Here is a 17,562-nt window from a genome sequence, read left to right as displayed (position 1 = left end):
AATTTAGAGGTAATTAAAATCGATCCGATGAAACAATATGTCGAAGCTAGTATGCAACTCTGACCTTGAACGGGGGATCGTCAAAGAAAATCGTTGTCATTATTTGGAAAGTGATTGAAAAATGACGCTTGATTGTTGTATGGTTTAAAAGATTTGAATTGCTCTATTATTTTAACCAGTTAAATCGTTTAGTCTCATCTTTGGCATCATATTCAATATCATGTGTTCGTGATACTTCATGTGTTTGTGATACTTAACACTAGCTACAATTACTTGCCATGAATTTTGGCGTCACGGACAAAGCCGCCAATCCTACAAATAATATTGTTTTTGTGTCACTTATATGCAAATAGTATTTTTGGTAATGTAACTTTTAGTTTTTCCACTTTTGATTATGTTCACAACGAATTTATGTTTTTAGTCATGTAACTTGTATTTTTTTCATTTTTGGCCATTTTTTGAGTGAAGCTCAGCTTGTCGGCCAGAAATTGCTTATATGAGAGACGCAGATGTTGACATGGATTTTTGGAGGCTACAAAAAAAATTACAACACATGCAAGTTATCTTAAAAAAATTCATGTCAGCATCCACGCCACATATAAGAAATTTTCGACAGACGCGATGAGCTTCGGTAAAATAAAGGACCAAAAAAAAATGTAAGCTACATGACTAAAATGCAAATTTACCGCTAACATGAATAAAAAAAGTGCAAATTAGAGGACCATAAAAATAATTATTCAGCTTAACTGGTTGGTTCTTGTTACACGCTTGTATAAAAATGGTTTAAATCTTTATCTTTCACTATAATAATGGTGTTCGCATGAAGGACATAGACTCGATCGAATTATAGTTATACTATCAATTGACTTAATAGGCTTGCTCGTCTCGTCTCAATCCATCCATCGATAATCGAATTCAAATATCTTAACTGTCAGAGTTCTCATCGACAACGGTGGTGTTCAAAGATCCAAGAAATAGCTCCTAACACTCAAATTCCTGAACGGGTTAATTTGAACTGATCAAATAAGAAACAGAATGACTTTACACTAATGTTCACATACATGGCATGGCGGATGAATCTGGAGAACATCAAAATTCTATTGCTTTAAGTAGCTTTAAAAAAATCTTTTAAATATGCTTGTATAAGTTTCGAACGTTCATTCAAGTACTATCTGATTTATACTTGATATCTGAAAAAAAAAAAGGAAATTGATTGAAGGTAAATACTAACAAGTTACCAATAATCCTTGCATGAGCATTCCCCATCTCTGAAATGGTGAAAGCGATTGATATCTCGAACCATTATCTCCCGATCAGTAAACTTTGAAACAAATTTAGAGAATGTGTGACAATCTTCACACAGCCTCAAGTTCTTGGTAATCCGAATTGTTTCCCCTTTACTGCAATTGATTAACCCAAATGCAACTGCAAGTTTTTCGCTATGACCTAGCAATATGCGTTCTTTTTCCTCAGTATCAAGATCATAAAGCACGACTTTAGTTTCCGGCACATAGCCCTTCTCCCTCATCTCCATCGACAACTTGAGAAGTAAAGCATGAATCTGTTCTATCTGTGGATTTAACTCATCAACTGACTTGAGGGAATAAATTTTCCTCTTGACTTCAATCCAGCAACAACCGGATACCTTTCGCAAACCCCTGATTTCCAATAGCTTTTTAACTCTTTTTACCTCATCCCACATTTTTGCCTCCGTGTAAATATCAGCTAGAAGCACATAATTTCCGGCATTTGTAGGTTCAAGCTCAAAAAGCTTTTCACTTGCCCTTTCTGCAAGTTCAACATAGCAATGAATCCTGCAAGATCCGAGAAGTGATCCCCAAACCTTGGCTCCTGCTTCATCCTGTATACTTTCAATGATCTTAGTTGCTTCATCAAATCGATTAGCTCTACCTAAAAGATCAACCACACAAGCATAGTGCTCCACACTAGGGTGAATTCCATAAACTCTCACCATTGAATCAAATAATGACTTTCCCTCGTCAACAAGTCCGGAATGACTGCAAGCTCCTAAGACACTTACAAATGATATTGGAGTAGGTGGCACACCAAGAATCACCATTTCATGAAAAACATTAAGCGCTTCTGATCCAAAACCATGAATCCCATAACTCGAAATCATTGAATTCCAAGCAACGACGTCCCTTCTAGACATTTGATTGAAAACATGTTTCCCCAAGTCAAGATCACCACACCTGGCGTACATAGTCACAAGGGCACTCATTACTGGTAAGATTGAATCAAGGCCTTTCCTAAGTATATAAGCATGTATCAATTTTCCATGCTCCAATGCAGCAAGGGCTGCACAAGCTTGTAGCACACTAACCATGGTAACAGAGTTAGGAAACATATCCTCCCTCTCAAGCATCATCTCACGGAAAATCTCTAATGCTTCGAATGGCCTCCCGTTCTTCGCGAAACATGCGATCATCGCACTCCAAGAAACTATATTTTTAACGGGCATAGAACAAAACACACAATTTGCATTCTCCACACAACCAAATTTTGCGTACATATCAACTAAAGTAGTCATTATATGGACATAGTTTTCGTAACCATGTCGCAAGATGTGAGCATGTATTTCCTTACCCCTTGAAACCGAAGAGTCTGAAACAACACACGCTTTGAGAGCATAGGTATAAGTGAACCTATCTGAACCAATCCCAATCCGGTTCATCTTTCTATACAGCCTCAAAACCTTTTCACCATAACCAGATAGAGATAACGCACGTAGAAGAGCATTCCATACGTAAATGGTCCGGTTCGAAATTTCATCAAACACCTGACAAGCGTGTTCAACAGAGTCCAATTCCAAATACATATTGATAAGCTTCGTAGCCAAGAAGGGATCTTGATCGAACCCATGTTCAGTAAGATTTCTGTGAACTGTAAACGCGTCAGAAAGAGACTTTTCCTGGGAACAAGATAGTATTAGAATTTCGTAAGTATGCTGGGTTGGGTTTTGCTCGAGGGCAAGCAATTGAATGGCTTGTTTGAGCTGACCCTTTTTGCAGAGAGATTGGATTGACTGATTTTTGCCGGTGGTGGACAGGGAGGCGGTGCACGCAGTCGAGAAGGTGGGAAATCGGAGAACGGCCGGGCTACGATGACGCTGGTGGTATAAAGGCGATGGTAGGTAAGTTGGTTGGAGAGTTCGGGGCGACTGAATTTGGAACATCCGGAATCAGTTGTTTTTTTTCTCTCTTTTTTTCATTTTTCTGAACTTGCATGTTTAAATATTTGATATTTTGATTCATTTTTTTAAAAAAATACTGATGTTTTAGTTTGTTTAAAAAAAGAAGAAGATGTTTTAGTTAAATTTACTAATTTTATTCAAAATCATACCCAAGAAAAAGTTATTTTCCCTCTAGATCTTCTTTGTAAGAGCCAAAACAATTGGTTGTTTTATCAGATCGTGGTACCTTTCAAAAATTCACCAAAACTTATGTGAGATGGTCTCACATATCAATTTTGTGAGACAGATATTCTATTTAAGTAACCCACGAATAAATATTATTTTATGCCAAAAATATTACATTTTATTATAAATATGAGCAAAATTGACTCGTCACACGAATAAAGATCCGTGAGATCGTTTTACAAAGACCTACTCTCGAAAATTTTAATAAAATTATATTATTATTATATGATTTGTCAAACTAGCGTAAAGTTTAACTGATAAACTAAAAAATATTACTCCCCGCTGTCTCGTCTTTTGTACGAGTGGGAAAAAATAATACAAAATTTAATTACCTGCCAATAACTCATCAAAAATATAACACCCGCCAACTCATCAAAAATCTTGGGGTCCACTGTCACATACTCATTATAACAACATATCTCTTTACTCATATTCTTTTTAACATTAAAACTCATTATTTATGCATCTCACAGTCCACTCAATCATCTTAAAAATTTTCATATTAAATAAATATGTTTTAAATATATTTTACGCCATTTAAATCATTATTCTAGTTTTTAAAATAATCTTATTTTTTAATAAAATAATTTTATTAATTTTAAAAAATAATATTAATGTTTTTTTAAATATATTTATTAAATAAAATAGATGTTCGAAAGAAATACCACGACGGAAGAAGAATTTACAATATAATTATGAAATTGAAATGAAATAATAATTTAGAAATAAACCACACTTTGACGAAATTAAAAATAACATATGAAATACTAATTCACATATTGTTGTTGTATTGCCCCAGATAACGCCTTCTTGAACCCTCATCATTTAAAACCGCTTTTTCTAAATTGACCACATCAATTGGGGATTCACGATCGGAAAGTTGTATCTCCGGGACAAAAGTCGGAGTTGCAAGTTCATTCGACATAAGAGATGTGAAAGGCATAACATTTGTGTGCGGGGTACTATATCCATGAACAACTGACGACGTGAAATACAGATGACTCATTTTTGCCAATATTCGGCTAGAAACGGTTGATATGGACCTCGAGGAGAATAATTCGGATGATTCATAGAATTTCCAAAACCTTGTGAAGATTTTGGGGAGAAAACTTCATATTTTGAAATGAATGTAGATATTGATAATTTGGTCAAATTTTTGGATTTTAGGAAGATGGATATTCTTGCGGGTTGTTTGTAGAATTCAAGAAATTTGTAAAACAATGTCTTATTATTTTCATCCATTTCGGATAGAAAATAAGATTTTTGGAACATAAAAAAAAGAGTGAGTCTCACGTAAGACCGTCTCACGGATCTTAATCTGTGAGACGGATCAACCCTATTGATATTCACAATAAAAAGTAATACTCTTAGCATAAAAAGTAATATTTTTTCATGGATGACCCAAATAATAGATCCGTCTTACAAATACGACCAGTGAGACCGTCTCACACAAGTTATCGCCTAAACAATAGTTGGAAGAATATTAGAGAGTAGAATTGGAGAGTGTAATAAGTTGCAATGAAAATATGTGTACACATTTTTGGGTATTTATTGAAGAGAATTGAAACTAGCCGTTGCAAATTTTTTGGATTTTTTTATAATTTAATTCGAAATGAATTAAATATTTTAAAAATATATAAAAAAAATAGAAAATTTACAACGGTTATAAATGAAAACAAAAAAAAGACAAATCCAAACGTTAAGAAAAATCAAATATGTGTATCGTCTGCGTTAAAAAAATAATCCAAAATGTGTGGGCCCGCGTGGGGCGTGGGGTCCCACGCATTTCGTGGCGCATGCAAAAATAAAAAAAGTGAGCTCCAGGACTCTGTGACCCGGAGTTGCTGCATGAGCTCCAGGTGTCGTGCCCACACATCATCCATGTCCCTCTGATAAGACTGGGCAGATGCTCTTGCACGAATGGAATGCTCCCTCAGAAAGAGCATTCCCTGCACATAATAGAAACAAACAAGTGAGTAAAGTTGAACAAAAAAAATATATAAGAAGAAAAGAAAGGAGGGATAGATGTACTTACCCATATAAATTCGAGGGACATAAGTTTGGCAACTTCATGGTCTGAAGCCCTATGTATCAGCCGCAGGTTGGCGTCAGAAAGATTCGACATCAAGATCATGGCCATTTGGCTCGAGGGGTTTTAGAGAATGGAAACTCCTACTGTAAATGGGCTTCTCGTCCCGATCTGGAGACCTCAATGGAGAGTCTGACATCTCGACCACCGATCCATGATGATATGACCTTTTGTGGGTGTGCGGTGCACTTTGGAAACACTTGACCGACATTGTGACTAAGAACTTTGGAAAGCGAGGATGTGTTCAAGCTCAGGGGACCGGTCGAGCGTTCACCTCTTCCACCATGCCATTTTACAGACCAGGGTTCGAGAGATCACACGAAAAAATACCTATTGGGCCATCCTTTGTGAGAAGTTGGGTTTTTCCCCCAAAATTGGTATTTTGTTCGTGAATTAATATAGAATCTTCCAGGGGAAATTTTCCTCACAATTAAAAATTTTAAAAGAAGGGTTACATGCTAATGAAAATCCTAAAATACGTAAAAAGAATACATAAAGAAAGAAGAGAGGAGTACGAGTTCAGAGCCAGAGAATCGGCTCTGGCAAACACGATAATGTTTGTAGATTTTGTGGATTAGACGAGGGACAGGAAATCTAAGATCCGTATCTAGTTGGTCTGTATAGAAAGTACGAAAACCCTCGAGAGGGTTGTGCACTTGGTCAGCTATGCAAGGCATGTGCAGGTCGAAATCGACTAGCATGCCCGACCTCTCCCTAATTTCATCCCCCTCACATGGTCTAAATGAGACCTGGCTACCTCATACCAAGGGAGTCCAGTTACCCTCACTCGAGCTTCCTTGGCCTCAACCTTCTTAAGCCTCCGAGCATGGGGAATATCCTGCTCAGAACTCGAAGAATGCTCTTCCTCGAGGAGCAACACCTGCCTTCTCGACTATCTCAGTACCTACATCTCCGACCACCTCGGCATCTACCTCCTCGGCTACCTCACTCATTATCCTAGGGCCAGGACTTGACATGCTAGAAATAGAAGGGTGTTGGAACTTTTCAAGTTCGAAATCTTGATTTTGATGATAACAAAACTTGTTAATTGTGTTACTAATGATCTACCTTAGTGTGCAGCATCTAGGATCACTCACGAGATGTTTACATCACAAAATTGAAGAAACCTAACTGATCGCACAAAATGAATCAGTCTAACTGGTTACGTCAATTGAGCAGTCCAGCTGATTGTCCAGTTGTTAGGTGATTCAGCAGGAAAACCTCAGAAGCCTGGCCAGCCGAAGGAGTGTTCAACTGATGAAGAAACCTAGCTGATCATTCCAACTGAACGAAGTCTGAAATCAGTTCAACTGACGAGTCAACTGATTTCACCAGTCCAACTGAAAGATCAGTTCCACTAACTAGTTCGAAGCATCAGTTAGAATCTTTCAGTTATGGATGAAGACAAACTCTTTCAAGTGGAATCCAGCTGTGCGAGAAGGTACAAAGCCATTATTCAGTCAAAGGACAATAATAGACGTTGCATCAGAGCATTAAAGACAAAACGCTTCAGAAGAGCAGAAGACAAGACACAAATTCCAAGAAGCCGATTCAAATGCAATTGATACAATAAATGAGTCTCACTGTACGATCAGTTTTCTCGCTTATATAAATATAACATCAGTGAAGACTCAAAGACAGAACTCAAGAGAGAAAAAGGAAAGGGCACGCATCAAAGTTATATCAGCTTAAGAGAAGCATTTAGCCTAGTTGAGGGAACTCTTTAGAGATATATCAGCTTAGATTAAAAGCGTATTTCCCTCAGTGTGTGAGAACATCCTTGTTCAGTTCTCACACACACAAACACTCTCAACCACTCAAATACAGTCTTGCACAAAGACGTTAAACTTGTATATGTATTCTTTCTCACATAAACATTAAAAAAGTGTTGAGTGGAAGGTGTTGCCTTCAATCTAAGTTTAGTAGTTCAGTTTAGGCAGTGGGTAAGTCCTAGCTGAGTGGGTTTGTACAAAAAGTTGTATAAGTCAAAGTCTTCTAGTGGATCCTACCCGAGGAGGTAGAAGGGGTGACATAGGAGCAGTTGAAGTCTCCGAACATCCATAAACATATCTTGTGTATTTAACTGATTAACTATTGCATTCAAACTGTTTTGATCAGTTGGAGTATTCGTCAGTTCAGTTGACACCATAACTGAACTGAAAAATGCAAAAACTAATATGTCTTCTCTCGGTTATTTAGTTTACATAAGATAAAATGCTTTCTAAGTTAACAATCTTCTTCATGAAGGATTACTTCGAGTTTCTTCCACTTGGCTTTAACCAAACTCGATTTAATTAATCGGTGTTAATATTCTTAGAACACGAGCTATTGCAGCTCATTGGAGAATATTTTGTTTGAAGCATCCCAAAGATGTTGAGCAAACGATCCTTCAAAGGGACTTACTGGAAAAAAAACGAGTGAAAATAAATGGTGAAATAAAACAAAAATTCTAGTTGGGAGTGGCTAGATAATTCGACAGAGTAACGACACCAAAAAGAGAAAATTGAAAGTGACACGGGAGGGCCTCCTATTTATAGGAAAGTTCAGAGATTCATAAACACATGATTAAAAATGATCTGACGACCTAGATTTAGGCGAGAAACAAAACAGATGCCTCGTGAAGCTAAAGGGTCTCAAAATCTTGACCATGCATATTTTTATCAACGGTTGGAAAACAGAAATAGACGGATCGAGATCTTGACCGCTAATTTCAAAGGTCAAGATCTTGACTGCCATTTCTACGGTTCAGATCTGACTGAAACTGACACAAATCCTGAGAACACAAATCTATAATTAACATTGCGAGCTTGGGTCGGCCACGTCTTGATGCAAATACTTTGTCTAAATTTCATACTTGTTTTAGGCCAAAGAGGGGGAGTTACTATTGATACCCCATATAACCGACCCGACTTGGATCTGCCTTGAACCCTACAGTCCTGAAGGGCTCATGATGAAGTAGAAGGCCCAAATATCCTACACAAAATTTGAACCGACGCCCTACTCAAGGAAAGGCCACGTGAAATAAATATGCTCGAGCAACCGAGTCCGTGAAATGGCCATCAGACTTGAGCCCAAACCTATACGACAGTGGATATAAATAAAATCTCACTAATGCAAAACAACTAACCAAATTTCTTAGTGTTGACTTAAGCATCTGTTGTGCATAATATTTCAGAATCCCAAAACAAATCCAACAGATGAAAGCCAATTGTTATGTCAAAAAATCAAAGAAGCCCAAATTTCGGCCCAAGTGGAATTGCAGTTGGCCCAATGAATCAACGTAGTATCAGTTGCTGCCTTTGCCCGACGTGAAAGAACGTGGAAGAACGTGGAGTGATGGGGGAAGGGAAAAATGATGTGCGGAATGTGAGAAAAGTAAAAAGATAATCAGATAGGAAGGACACACAAAAAATCGACAAAAAATCTAGCGCAACTTCTCTACAACTTTGCTCTCATATACTTTGTCGTATATTTTTATTTCCAGCAATCGTCTTCCATAGATTTCAAAATTTTTATTCAAGCTTCTTGTAAAAACTTTGTTCGAATTTATAACGGCACAATAAATATTGATGTTGCTTATGAATTCCTCCTTTAATTTCATTATATTCCTCATTTCACGTTCTTATTTTTGGAGCCATTTCGAGGGAATTAGAACAAACGATCGAAACGAGATTCGCAACGCCTGATTAGAAGTCAGATTATTTCACAAATTCGGCACGAACACGTGCCTGGCACGCCCGCAAATTTCGTGACAAACAAGTTGGCACACAAAAAATCGACAAAAAATCTACAGCAACTTCTCTGCAACTTTGCTCTCATATACTTTGTCGTATATTTTTATTTCCAGCAATCGTCTTCCATAGATTTCAAAATGTTTATTCAAGTTTCTTGTAAAAACTTTGTTCGAATTTATAACGGCATAATAAGTATTGAAGTTGCTTATGAATTCTTCCTTTAATTTCATTATATTTCTCATTTCACGTTCTTATTTTTGGAGTGATTTCGAGAGAATTAGAACAAACGATCGAATCGAGATTCACAACGCTTGATTAAAAGTCGGATTATTTCACAAATTCGGCACGAACACGTTCTTGGCACGCCCGCAAATTTCGTGACAAACAGCATCTAAGAACTTTTCCGTCGCCCTCTAACTTTTGTTCGTCTGTGCAAATCCGTGTCGAAGTTCTTTTTGGTCCATCCCACATCAGTAAGGAGTATTTGGCTCATAAGACTGAACTCAATGTACAATTTTTTTTGGTGTTATCACAAACCAAAAATAATGAACTCCAAATAGAAACAATAACGTTAGATAATGAAATTCAGTGTTGCTCCATTTCAAAATTTTCAATTCAAACACAACCCAAAACACTTGATCAATTGGAGTTTTACAAGTTGTGTGTTCAAACAAAAGCAAAGATATGATGTCAAAAGAAATTAAAATAAGTTGTTACATAAAAGAGAAACCCCACATAAAAAAAAAATCCATGTACACTATTTTAACGGAACACATTTGTCGGATACAAAAATTAATTATGAGATAACGTCCAAATGGAAATTTAGCATTCATCACAGGCAACATCGTAACCAAATCAAGAATCGATGATTGCATCGCAATTTACAAAACCAGAGAATTTACACAGTCGAAATGTAAATTGCGGTGATAGAATTTGAGTATGCAAAAATAATAACAACAATACTTTGGCATCTCGTGGCAGTTGCACACAAATGCCTCCAGCACACTTTCTGGAACAATACTTAGAATAACTCGTTTGGATATCAAAAGGCCACAATACCAGATTTGCATCCCTTAAGTTCCAGAGTTAAGAATCCATCATCAACTGAGGGACACGAAAAAAGAAGTAACATCAGTGAACAATAAATCAAGATTTATGAAGATGCATTTAACGGGGGGAAAAACACTAATCAAGATTAAGAAAAGATTGTCGTACTTAAGAAGTTTAGTTTCAGTACCACGCCACGGACAACCGACAAAATGAATAAAACTAAAAAAAACCATCAGTTGTAACAGTGGCAAGATTCTTCAACTTTTCACTGCAACACAACTTAAAATCTAATGAACGAAAATTCTCAAAGAAACCATACTCGCAAGATCAACCCCTTGAGATTCATTGATTTTGAACTTCAGCGCACATTGTTCAACTTTTACATGGGACTGTATAAAACAAAACTTGAACTAGTTTACACAACTAGAATTAGATATAATATGGTTCGGAAGATCTTTGTGCACATTTCAAAGCCAGCAAACAATTTCAACCAAAAAATAATTATCAGACAGACAGCCAATACCAGTAAAATCAATAATTTCATTATGTAAGGAGTAGATATCTTATAGATCCAAAAAAGGAAGACCTAATAAAATAAGGAAACTAATAGTGCCAGGGCATTCATGGAGAATCATTACCACAATCATCAAAACTGCTTCACAGTAGTCTCTTTTTATCAGTTGGTTTCAGAATCTGAAACGAGCACATTAAACTCTCATCAACACTCATCATAGCACCTGCATTATCAAATTCTCCACAGTAATTTGGAGCAGAAAATATTGTAACCAGTTGCCTATCTGCAAAAAATTCATAGCCATCTTCTATAACCTGCCCAATAAAGCATCCAGTCATCAGAAGAAACAAAAACTAGCAAATCCTATATGCGACAGAAATCATTACCTGATGAGCACGACAAACAAGGTCCATATCTTGCTGCATCAAAAATTCGGCCACCTTGTCTGGACCAAATGTGTATGAAACTCCCCTATCATTCATCCCCCAACCTCTAACTTCTCTACTGGGATCAGACCAAAGTAAATCACAAAGCAAACCAGAATCAGGGACATCAGTAGGACGAGATAAATTTCTAATTTGATCCAAGCTTGTTAGATCAGGGGAGAGACCACCATGCATGCAGAGTATTTTCTCATCTATAAGAGCTGCCACGGGTAGGCAGTTAAAACAATCAGTAAAAACTTTCCATAATCTCACATTAAATCGACGTTTACATTCGTCATAGAATCCATATATCCTATTAATAGAAGCACATTCATGATTTCCACGTAAGAGAAAGAAATTCTCAGGAAATTTGATTTTGAAGGCAAGAAGAAGGCAGATAGTTTCTAAACTTTGTTTTCCACGGTCAACATAGTCCCCTAAGAACAAATAATTGGCTTCTGGAGGAAATCCTCCATATTCAAAAAGTCTTAAAAGATCTCCGTATTGCCCATGAATATCACCTGGAATAATGATAAAAAAAACAACTGTTATATTCATGTATCCAGTTTAAATTAGAGACATGATGAGAGAATTCCAACTGAAATAAAAAAATTCAACAATGTTGAAGGTAACACAAAAACTAGTACCAATGCACTTCGAAATTGAAGAAAAAAATAACTGTTATTACTATGAGACATAACATAGAAGGTAATATAGATTACATCTACCAGCAATGTGAAAACAAGGCCTAGCCAAATTGCTAGGCCACAGAGCTTGGCCATCAGCCAGTGATTGTTTCTCACATTTTAGAAGGAAACAACATTTCCTAATTATAGGAGAAAACAATAGAATTATTCAAGTCCATGCATAATTTGGCGAAATATTCTAGAGTAGTTTCAGTTTCTAGACAACAAACATTTGAAATTTCAATACCTAGGCATAGAGCTCGTAACACTACAAAAAAGTTAAGTGCATGTTAAGCATTACCTGAAAAAGTCAGATACATTGAAGAGGACAGAAACAAATCATGATTACCTAGACAAAATGCATGCACCAATACAAAAACAAAAGAATTTAAAAAGTGAGATAGCATCAGCATCAGAAAAGGCATATTTTCTTTGATAAACAAAATGGCAATATTTCAACTGCCATTCTCAAGAATCAAATATTCTTGTTTCCAATTTTTTTTCCAAGAGACAAGTTATTCTCAAACAATTTAAAAAATATAACATATACTAGAAAAACTCATATCCCGATCTTATCGGATACCATATGGCTATAGATTCCTGGCAGATATTTTGTGTAGACAGAACAGATGCATCTACAAGCTTCACGGAAGTATCCATTAAAAAAAGATGAAAATACTATATGGCTCGATTACCGTGCAGTTTATTTTAAATTTTCAGAAAGTTATTTAATTTTTTTCAAAGTCAATTATAAGAAATAATAATAAGATGAAAATAAGAAATGACAAATATAAATATACATTTGGATAATGATAATAATAATAATAATAATAATAATAATAATAATAATAATGTAGCATTCTCACCATGTCACATCTTATTTTTGAAATGGTTATATTTCATATCCGAATTGTGTCGTATCATGATAGATAGATCAAGATGCATAACCATCAATTCATTTTGTTACCCAATGTGCAATAATTAAAACAGAAAAACAAAAGCTACAAAAGTCGGCATGCTCAGACATTTTTTGTACTTATGATAGCAAGGTGTCCTTATGAAATTGAAACTCATAGATGTTGTCACCAAATTCACTTTTGAGAAAGTTTGTGGCAAAGATTCCCCTATGTCCAATTACAAGAAAAATTATGTGAAATTACAAAACATACTGGGATCACTTTGATGAACAGAAGCCTTAGAGTATTTATCTCTTACTAATTAATAAAGCAAGAGGGTCATATAGTAACTCCTTTGGTATTTCTAGGTGAATATCCACAATTGCCCGTATGATTTCTAAAAGACAAATAAAGCAGTTAAGGTCATTAAAGTAATTATAAGGCCTTAAAGACAACTTCCCACTTAAATTTTATTAATTTCTGTCGGTTACCATTCAGAATTTAACTATTTACCATTTTCCCACTTAACTAACTAACAGCACTATTCAAGGACAATTAAAACATGAAAGGCTGAACAATGTCGTCATCTCAAAGTAATCTGCTTATGTGACGCCACATCCATCATTCAATCAAGAAACTTTAATCTCACAGTTCCAAAGCAGGAACTACAGCTAAGCCATGTGACTGAATCAATTATGTTCTGCTATGTTTTGTATTAACGAAATCAACTTTATGGTGGGAGGGGAGGGGGCAGTCTAATTTTTGGCTCCAGTCAAGGCTTTTTTAAATAAACTAACGCTCCCTAGTCAAAATTACTAGAGAAGGTTAGTTTATTTAAAAAATCTTTGACCAGACCAAAATTTCAAAATCATCCAAGAGGGAGAGGAGCATAATAATATTTTCAGAGCTTGTTTTGCCCCTTTTGATGTTGAAATATGCAATTAAACAACTGTTCCAGGCACATCATCAGCAGGGAAAGTCTGTGCACGATAAAGCCCACAGAAATACCCCTCTCCACTGAAGCTTCAAAAATGTTGAACATGTCAACAGAAACTTAGATATTAACGTTCTGGACTTTTCCTAACTAGCCTATTCAATTTCATTTTTCCGTGTGGAGCTTTGCCTTTAAATTAAATAATGAGTTTTCATGTGATTTATGCAACAGGAGCGGTCGGGGGAGAAATGAAATTCATGAAACAGTGCGGAAGTAATGCAGCAACTAGAGATATTCATAAATCTCAGTGTCAAAACAAACTGCAAGAAAAAAGTTCTCTTGCAGCGCAACAAAGGTCATTGACTTTTTTTCCAAATGTAGCTAATACACTTCACATACGAGACCTTGTAATGCAAGAAGGCAATATCTGTTCGCTCCACAGTCAACATCACCTGACAAATAATTTATATCCAATGATCTTGAGGTATAATGTAATGCTTACTCATTTTGATACCTTAAGCTATGTTATCATCTTCCATCATCTAATATGTAGTAGCAATATTAAATGTGGTCATGAATTTACTCATATGAAAAGGAGTTTAAGTTTTTCAGAAAAAAATATAACCAACAAAAAGTAAAAAGAATGATAAATCCCAATGTCTGCAAAATGATAAAGAGCCAACCCTAGAAAACTGAAGATGATTTATACCGTGTCAGTACTCAGTATCTTTCAAGTTTTGGCAATCATTAGCTTTAGGCACAATAAATTATACCTTCCGACAAATTCACCACAATACGATAAAATACATTCAGTTCCAATCTTTCCTTGCATCCCAAGTTTTGTTGAAGACTAAAAAAAACTTTCGCACAACGGTTAAACAATTTATTGTACATTAAGTTGTTGCATGCATATTTCTCCTGGTTACTGAATTGGTGTATAAGGTATTTCAGTTATTTCTCTCAAAGCAACAGCTTTCCCATAAGAGAGGCTTAGAAATCTGATTTCAAATGTTTAAAAGACAATTTATTTGTCCGTACTCTGGTGGAGATGTAGGTGTTCTGGTATTTTCATCTACCATATATGAAACATTTATGTAGATTATTATTTTATGAACAACTTTGCTTGACAAATTAATTAAAACTTCCATACCAGCCACCAGGAACATCAGTTTTTCATCGTTCTACTATCCATACGCATGCTACAGAAGCTCAGAAGATTTTTCTTTGCTCGTGTCAATCATCTTTCATTATTTCCTTTGACCTAAACAAAATATGTTTCTTTTTGTACATATTCGTTCTCGATTGAAGCTCTAAGTCTCCAAACCTCGTATTCGTTTCGATTCACCAATCATTGTTTCATGAAATAACATATCTGATCGCTTATGTTGAACGACAGACTCATCTTGCCATGAACTACTGTCAAAGTGTGAATAAAAAGCCAGGTAGAAAATTTTAGAATAAAAAATTTTCTTTTATTACAACGAAGACGGTCAAACTCCTATCAAGACACAAGGCCATAGAACCACAAAACAAGGCACTTACCCCTTTTGGAAAGGTGAATACAATAGAGCTACAATTAATAACTTGAATGACATCCAATAGCAACACTGGATTGGGAAAAGAAAAGCTCCAAGTATATTCCCCTATAAGATTTTTGAAGCAGTCAAACAACTTTAGATATCTAAAGAATAATAAAGGCCAAATTTTCATATCCTTGAACAGCTTTTTCTAAAAGGAACATATATCCCAACCACGCGATGTCAATCCGTCACTCTTGATGTCATCTGACAAACATTTAGATGCTGTTTTGCAGCAAAATAATATCTGAATTCTGAACTCAGACGTTGAACACGGGTTTAAAAAAAATGCCTCCATGAGAGCATTAAAGTGAATCATGGTTGGGCTACAGTAACTTGCATTAGATACCATTGCAAACCAGTACTTCAAATGGCAAAGGCCACTCAGATAATAGCCTAACACATTCATTAAACAATGTTGCTATAACCTTCTGTCATAGAAAATTTCAAGCATTCCATACTCCCTTCCCAAAAAAACCAATTTTACCTTTTTTTTCCTGACAAAACCGAACAAATTAAAGTCGCTACCATAATATCCACATGGAACCAGTAAAGAAACCAACATTCAACCATTTCCAACGACAGCACAAAAGGCAAACCACGCGCCAGAATTCAAAAAACACAAAACCAACCGAAAACCAAAACCAAAATATTCACCGTAATACTCCAGACAAACAAATTCACATATTCACATCCCGAAACTAAGCCGTCAGACACAAAAGCTCCACAATAAAAAAAAATAAACATACAATCCCATACACAGAACAAGAAACAGCGAGTAAAAACATCATACCGCAGATCTTTATAGGTGCTTCCAGCTCGAGAAGATTAGGCTGCGAGAGGAAGATTTCACGAGACGTCGCGCATAAAGAGCGGATCTCATTCTCCGACAGCTGCACCTGACGCACAGTCCGCGCGTTGCGGAACTCCAACAAACGATTGATGATGTCATCCAAGACGGCAGGCTCTATACCCTGCCCATTAGCCGCCGCCATGTCTAGGGTTCCCAAACACCCACCAAGATTCAAATACAACGATCGAAAACAACAAAACCCAGATACCCAAAACAAATAAAAAATCCCTCAGAATCACAGATTGTTGTTCGAGGAGAAATGGAGACAGGGGTGGCTACAGCACCAATGTAGCAATATGATTAAAGAGAGAAAAAAAGTCGATAGTTTAAGTTTGAAATAGTTATTCGATAAATCCGCTTCCCTCGTGTGGTTGCCTATGCTTAATTCATAGATTGATTTTTGGAATTACCCTCCACTGCTTATTTAAGATTACAAGAGTCTTTTTAACCACTTTTCTTTCAATTAGTAAATAAAATTTTAAAAGAAAAATTCATCTCACACTCCCAAAAAGAATTACGCGACAAACGATATGATCGTCAATTAACAAGTGAGTATAAGAATCTTCTTTTTTATAAATCAATACATATATAATAATATATTTTGATATAAAATAAAATAATATTGAAATAAAAGTAATCGAAAATCCGATAACAAGTTACAACAACGATTACTTATAAGCGCACTGAAATAGCTATGTTATCATAATTTAAACTGATATCAGTCTTCTATATATTATTTCATGTAAGTAATAAGTAGTGTTCAAAATTCATATTTCTACTATTTGATAAAATTAAAAAAAAAATTACCCTTAAGTAATAAATAATCATATTTTCAGAAAAATCGTGAATTGAAAATATACATGTGAGTATATTTTTATTTTGGTATGAAAGATGCTTTTTTAAAAATTAAAAAAAAAAATTACTTACCAATGTAGAATAAACGAAAAATCCTCTTATGTTGGAACAAACTTAAAATGACAAAGCAGATAATCAAATCTTATATGGAGGAAGAATTTACAGTAATATATACAAATTTGGTGTCAATCTGGTTGGCTTTACTGCACTATTTATACTTTTCAAGAGTTGGACTTTAATTACAAGGTCAATCGCACATTAATGTCATTATTGTGAAAAATTAAGGTCGCATAATGGTCTTTTAAGGTTGCAATTCTTTTAAAACTTTGAAGGGAGTGGGGTGGTGGAAAAGGGTAGGTTAGATGCTATATGTAGGGGCAGTGCCTCACATGGTTTAGATAGACAAGATTTATACACATATGTGATTTAAAAAAAAATTAGTGGACCTCATATATGTGTGGCTAAATTTGAGCCCTTAATTTTATCATGAGGTAGTGTCCCTACATGTAG

General features: G+C 35.6%; 2 protein-coding genes across 2 annotated transcripts; both read right to left on the bottom strand.

Moving 5' to 3' along the window:
• Positions 1–982: 982 nt before the first annotated feature.
• On the bottom strand, positions 983–3,231 carry LOC140834022 (pentatricopeptide repeat-containing protein CRR2, chloroplastic). Its single transcript, XM_073198595.1, has one exon. It carries the CDS (start codon positions 3,194–3,196, stop codon positions 1,235–1,237), a length of 1,962 nt encoding a protein of 653 aa, XP_073054696.1. The 5' UTR covers positions 3,197–3,231; the 3' UTR covers positions 983–1,234.
• Positions 3,232–10,010: 6,779 nt separating this feature from the next.
• On the bottom strand, positions 10,011–16,551 carry LOC140834021 (serine/threonine-protein phosphatase PP1 isozyme 2). The gene is made up of 4 exons (XM_073198594.1): positions 16,138–16,551; positions 11,213–11,772; positions 10,951–11,140; positions 10,011–10,366 (listed from the first exon to the last, which is right to left on the bottom strand). Exons 1-3 carry the CDS (start codon positions 16,337–16,339, stop codon positions 10,970–10,972), a joined length of 933 nt encoding a protein of 310 aa, XP_073054695.1. The 5' UTR covers positions 16,340–16,551; the 3' UTR covers positions 10,011–10,366; positions 10,951–10,969.
• Between the last annotated feature and the right edge of the window lie 1,011 nt (positions 16,552–17,562).

This window comes from Primulina eburnea, chromosome 6 (assembly GCF_022965805.1).
Source record: "Primulina eburnea isolate SZY01 chromosome 6, ASM2296580v1, whole genome shotgun sequence".
In the NCBI taxonomy this organism is placed as follows: Eukaryota; Viridiplantae; Streptophyta; class Magnoliopsida; order Lamiales; family Gesneriaceae; genus Primulina; species Primulina eburnea.
Note: the sequence above shows the minus strand (reverse complement) of the source record. Positions and strands in the feature narration are given on the sequence as shown.